Raw genomic sequence first — 5,679 nt, 5'->3', positions numbered from 1 at the left:
TGGCAGGGGGGAGGGGAGCGCAGGCGCGATGTAGCCGCTCTGTGGCGGCGGTGTGGCCGGGGCGCTGCCTCCTTCCCGAGCGGTGCAGCGCTCCTTAACGCGGAGACAAAGCGCTGCACCGACACACCCCCTCCGTAGGAGAAAAAAAAAATAAGGAAGGAGGGCGGGGGGGGGGTTTAAGGATGGAAGATGGAATAAACCGGCCCCATCACCGAGGCAGGCCTGGCATTGTTCAGAGCGACAACAAAGAGCGGAGCGGGCCCGGCGCCGCCCCTCCGCGTTCTCCCTCCTCCTCCATCCCCCCCCGCAGCCCGCGGCCAATGGCAGCGCGCGGTGACGGCGGCGGCGGCGGCGCGGGGCTGACAGCGGCCGGCGCCCGGCGCGCCCCCGCCCTCCGCCCGCTGCCTCCGCCTCTCCCGGGCCGTCTGGCTGCGGCGGTGCCTCAGACAGAGGAGGGGAGAAGGAGGAAAAAACGCTGAGTGAGTGGAGTGGAGCCTGGGAGGGGCTCCTTAAAGAAACGCTGCCATCGCCTGGCATTGTGGCCGGCGAGGAACTCGAAAGGGGGGGAAAGCGATCGGAGCTCCTCTCGCTTATCCGCTGCCCGCCCCCCCCCACCCCCCCCCACCCCACCCCCAGCCAAAAAAAAAAAAAAAAAAAGAGAAAAAGGGGGGAAAAAAAAAAAAAAAAGGAAAAAAAAAAAAAAGAAAAAAAAAAGCCTCGAGGGGGGAGCCGTGCGGTGGGGGGGGTCCCGAAACCATCTTATAAACCGGATTGCACGGAGCGAGGAGGAGGAAAAACAACAACAACAACAACAAAAAAAGAAAGAAAGATACAAAATATCCCAGCGAAAGGCGACCGCCCGCCGGCTGCGGCAGCCGCCCGCCCCCCGCCCCGCGCTCCCGCTGGCCTCGGGCTGCCTTTGTGTCGGAGCCCCGCGCCCCAGCCCGGCGCAGGCGGCGGCTGCAGCGCGGAGCGGACCATGCCCAGCTCGCTCTTCGCCGACATGGAGCGGAACGGCAGCGGCGGCGGCGGAGGAGGAGGAGGAGGCGGAGGGGGAGAGACCCTGGATGACCAGCGAGCTCTGCAGATCGCCCTGGACCAGCTTTCCCTGCTGGGGCTGGACAACGACGAGGCGGGCTCCATTTACGACAGCGAGCCTCGGAAAAAGAGCGTGAACATGACGGAGTGCGTGCCGGTGCCCAGCTCGGAGCACGTCGCTGAGATCGTGGGCAGGCAAGGTGGGTGAGCGGCGTACAAAGAGCGCGGCCGGGGCGCCGGGATGCGCCGGGAAAGGATAGATAGGGGGAGAAGGCGAAATCTGGCCGCACGAGTTGGGTTGTGTTAAAGAGAACGAGGACAAAAGGGAGCCCCGGCGCGGGTTTCGTCCCCCCGAAGTTGGAAACCGTGGGTTATTTTTAAGGAAGGGGAACGGAGCGGGGAAGTGGAACAATGGGATCGCAATAAAGCATCCGCATAGGGGAGCGCTGCTCGCTCGTTGCGGCCGCTGCTGCTCTTCAGCTTCCTCAGAACAGATTTTATTTTTTTCCGAAAGGAAAGGGCTTAGCAGCAACGCGGGCTGAGCTTTGTGCGGGGCTGCTCGCGTTGCATCGCATCGCATCGCATCGCACCGCATTTCATCTTTCCGGCCGTGCCTCCTCCCTGCACGCTGCCCTTTGTTGCAGCCGCTCTCGGGGCTGAGCGCTGGCAGCTCCCGGGCAGTGCCCGCAGCTGGTGCCGCTGCCGCCCGCGGTGCCGCTGGGCTCGTGCCAGGGCTGTGGCTGCCGTCGCGTTGCACATCGCTCCCGGACGCGGTGCCAGCATCGCCCCGGGCAGGGGCAGCGCGCTGCGGGTGGGTGTGTTTCACCCTCCCCCCCCCCACCCTCCCCCCAACCTCAGCTGCACCCAAAGAATGGGTTGTAACCGGTTCTCCCCCGCGCTTTTTCCTTCCCCTCCCCTTCTCCTTCCGTCTCCCGCATCTCGTTTCCAGGTTGTAAAATCAAAGCTCTGCGGGCGAAGACCAACACCTACATCAAGACCCCGGTGCGTGGGGAGGAGCCGCTCTTTGTTGTGACGGGCAGAAAGGAAGATGTGGCCATGGCCCGCAGGGAGATCATCTCGGCAGCCGAGCACTTCTCCATGATCCGAGCCTCGCGGAACAAGAACACGGCTCTGAACGGCACCGTCCCCGGCCCCCCCAACTTGCCCGGCCAAACCACCATCCAGGTGCGGGTGCCTTATCGCGTGGTGGGCTTGGTCGTGGGGCCCAAGGGGGCCACCATCAAGCGCATCCAGCAGCAGACGCACACCTACATTGTGACTCCCAGCCGGGACAAGGAGCCGGTCTTTGAGGTGACGGGCATGCCCGAGAACGTGGACCGGGCACGGGAGGAGATCGAGGCGCACATCGCCATGCGAACCGGCGGCATCATCGAGCTGACGGACGAGAACGACTTCCACGCCAACGGCACGGATGTTGGCTTCGAGCTGAATGGCACGGGCAGCCTGTGGAGCAAGCCCACACCACCCAGCATCACGCCCACCCCGGGCCGCAAGCCCTTCTGCAACTACCGCAACGACAGCTCCAGCTCGCTGGGCAGCGCTTCCACCGACTCCTACTTCGGGGGTGGCACAGGGGGCAGCGGGGCCCGCCTGGCCGACTACAGCCCCCCGAGCCCGGCACTCAGCTTCACCCACAACGGCAACAACAACAACAACAGTGCCAACGGCTACGTCTACGGCGGGGGTGGTGGGGATGTGCTCTCCTCCCCGGACTGCTGCTCCGAGCTGCCCTTCGACTCGCCACCTGGCTTCGACCTGGCACCCGCCCCGCCGCCCGGGGCTGCCCTCCTCTGGCCGCAGTTTGAGCGTGGCCCTGCAGCTGCACCGCCCTCGCCCGCACCCTCGCCCGCTGCCGCCGCCTTCCCGGGCGCTGCGCCCGCCAATGCCAACCTGGCGCTGCTGGTGAGCGGCCCGAGGCGGGGCGGCAGTGCTCCACCCCCAGCACGGCTCTCCCCGCCCCTGCACGGCAGCGCAGCAGCAGCGGGGCCTGAGCACCCGCTGGCACGCCGGGTGCGCAGCGACCCGGGTGGGCGGCTGCTGACCGCCTCCTACCCACTGTACGCCAACGGGCTGGGCGGCCATCTGCCAGGTCTGCCCTCCGATTCATCAGCTTCATCCTCTTCCTCATCCAGCTCGTCGTCCAGCTCGTCCTGCTCATCATCGGGCATGCGGCGGAAGGGCAGCCGCGACTGCTCGGTGTGCTTCGAGAGCGAGGTGATCGCGGCGCTGGTGCCCTGCGGCCACAACCTCTTCTGCATGGAGTGTGCCAACCGTATCTGCGAGAAGACGGAGCCGCAGTGCCCCGTGTGCCACAGCGCTGTCACCCAGGCCATCCGCATCTTCTCCTGAGCCCGGCGGCCAGCTGGGTGCTGTGTGGTGCATGCTATACATAATAAGGGGCGACTCCATTCTAGTGCTAGGCTAGTTTTTACACTGTACTTTAATACGAAGCTTCCAAATCTTCCTTTTTTTTTTTAAGAAAAAAAAAAAAAAAGAAAAGAAAAAAAGAAAAAAAAAAGAACAAAAACTGTTGGAAAAACAAAAAAACCCAAAAGTAGGAGATGCTTACGATGATGCCAATGGTGTGTGGACTCTTAGTGCTGGTAGTTCCTAGGATGCGTATTGCAAAAAAAACAATTAAATCTATGGGCGGAGACTTTTCTGAATGTTCTTGAAAGGGCAAGAAGTTCCTGTGAAAACCACGATAACTGCAGCTTTATCCAAGTGAAAAAAAGGAGAAAAAAAAAGGAAAAAAAAAAAGAAACAAACTGTAACATATCTCTTATATATATGAAAACGTTTAAAGGTTTTAAAGATAAATTGCATTAATACAGATTGAAGTATTTTATTCTTTTTTGACTTGAAAAATTATATTTCATATTGCAAAGATGTTTACAAGTATTTTAATTTAAGTTCAGTGAACTTTTTTGTAGCTGGGTTAAATCTTTTTTATTTTAGTATGGCCTTATGGCAAAGAACACTGTATTATTTTAATATCACACAATTGTGAACGGAATTACAAACCATATGACGTGTAATGCTTTGAACAGTATTCTGTTGGGATGGAGATTTTATAGGTTCAGAACAAAGAAAAAAAAAACAAAAGAAAATCTTTTAAATCTGCTTCACCCAGCATATTTTCTATTCAGTGATATAAAGCATATTTTATTCTATATTATTACGGAAATGGAAATGTATAAACATATGTCAAAAGGAACTGTTGAAGCTTTCTAACATTTGTATAAATAGAATTCAGTGGAAATTACAAAAAAAATTCTGTTGCACCACTATAGTTTTAGTATTTCTATTTTAATACATTTGTTTACCACTTGTTTATGTATATGTAGGTGACGTTACTTGAGCTTAAATGTACTTTACTGAGCAAAGTTTAAAAAACAAAGTATATTTTATTTTATGATAAAGGGCCTTTAACCTCATGGTCAAATACTAATATTATATTTGCTGAGACAAGATTTGAAATTGTATCAAGAGTTTTATTTTTCTGACATTTAAAGTTCTACATAATAAAAGTAAAACTTAAGTAATGGTGCTACTTCATGTTTTTTTAAGTATTTCTATATAAATAAAATATTACAGAAAAAAAAAAAAAAAAAAAAAAAAGCAAACAACCAACCAAACCAACCCAAAAGTTCGCCGTGTGGTGATTTGATTTGATGCGCTGAGAGGTTCTGCTGGAAATTCTTCCTTCCTTCCCTGCTTGTATCACTTGAGTGTGAACTGTGTCATGTTGGTGTTGCTGGGACTCTTCGGCTTGTGAAGGCTTCCAGGGTGGTCCTTCCTGTGATAATGCTGTAATACGTGTTTTTAAGAAGGTTTCATTTCATATATGTATATATCTATATATATATGGCGTATCCCTGAGGTTATTCCACGTGTTAAAATGCTGTTTCTTGGTCGTGAAAAATAACTCGGTTTCATGCGTGTTGCTACATTTTAGCAAATAGAGTATATGTAAGAAAGAAAAGCTTGCAGCTTCTCGGGTTTGTCATCTCAAAGCACAGAACAGGGGTGTGTCCTTTGTTGCACTGTGCTGATAGAGGGCTGAACGCGGCCGGTCCTGCTCCGTCTTTCCACAGGGTTTCAGAATCTCATCCCAGTCTGAGCATTTCCTAGAGCAGAACAAGGGCTTTTGTGTCTTCCCCGAGTTCTTGAAATTGCTTCTTGGTATTTGGCAGCTGTGGTTCAGATAATTGGTGCTGACAAGCTTATTTGAATAAAAAATTTATTGCTGTGTAAAGTTTGTTTGCTTTTGATGGTGCCCGCACTCGTATAGGGGCAAAGGAAGTACAGAAGCTTTCTGACTAACGTGTCAACAAACCCACCAGGCAAACACTGCAGGATTTTGGTGCTGAACGTAGTCAACGTGTGTAAGAGAACTTGCTGGGTGAAGCGTGTTAGAGCAGATCTCAGAAAGGTGGCTGCAGATCATTTGAAATGTTTGTTTTTGAACGTGCCGGTGCACTTTGCAGCAGGCGAGCGAAAACAACAAAACAAACCCAAACTGTGTATGGAGCATATCTAGTGTGTTTTACTTCGTGCTTAGCAGTGTGTATTGCCAGAGCTGCTCCGCTCTGATCTCTTTTATGGAATCCAGAGCTG

General features: G+C 53.7%; 1 protein-coding gene across 1 annotated transcript; it reads left to right on the top strand.

The window, feature by feature from the left end:
• Nucleotides 1-444: 444 nt before the first annotated feature.
• On the top strand, nucleotides 445-4,604 carry MEX3B (mex-3 RNA binding family member B). Its single transcript, XM_015873013.3, has 2 exons — nucleotides 445-1,238; nucleotides 1,988-4,604. The coding sequence occupies exons 1-2, from the start codon at nucleotides 980-982 to the stop codon at nucleotides 3,406-3,408; spliced, it is 1,680 nt and encodes a 559-aa protein (XP_015728499.2). The 5' UTR covers nucleotides 445-979; the 3' UTR covers nucleotides 3,409-4,604.
• The last annotated feature ends 1,075 nt before the right edge of the window (nucleotides 4,605-5,679 follow it).

Source organism: Coturnix japonica, chromosome 14 (assembly GCF_054131305.1).
Source record: "Coturnix japonica strain WE chromosome 14, WE-NBRP24, whole genome shotgun sequence".
NCBI classification, from domain to species: Eukaryota; Metazoa; Chordata; class Aves; order Galliformes; family Phasianidae; genus Coturnix; species Coturnix japonica.
Note: the sequence above shows the minus strand (reverse complement) of the source record. Positions and strands in the feature narration are given on the sequence as shown.

Bases quoted from the DNA above. Each gene is read 5' to 3' on its own strand.
- MEX3B (XM_015873013.3), top strand. From the start codon at position 980: ATGCCCAGCTCGCTCTTCGCCGACATGGAGCGGAACGGCAGCGGCGGC. The intron at 1,239-1,987 runs GTGGGTGAGCGG...TCTCGTTTCCAG, and splicing joins TGAGATCGTGGGCAGGCAAG to GTTGTAAAATCAAAGCTCTG.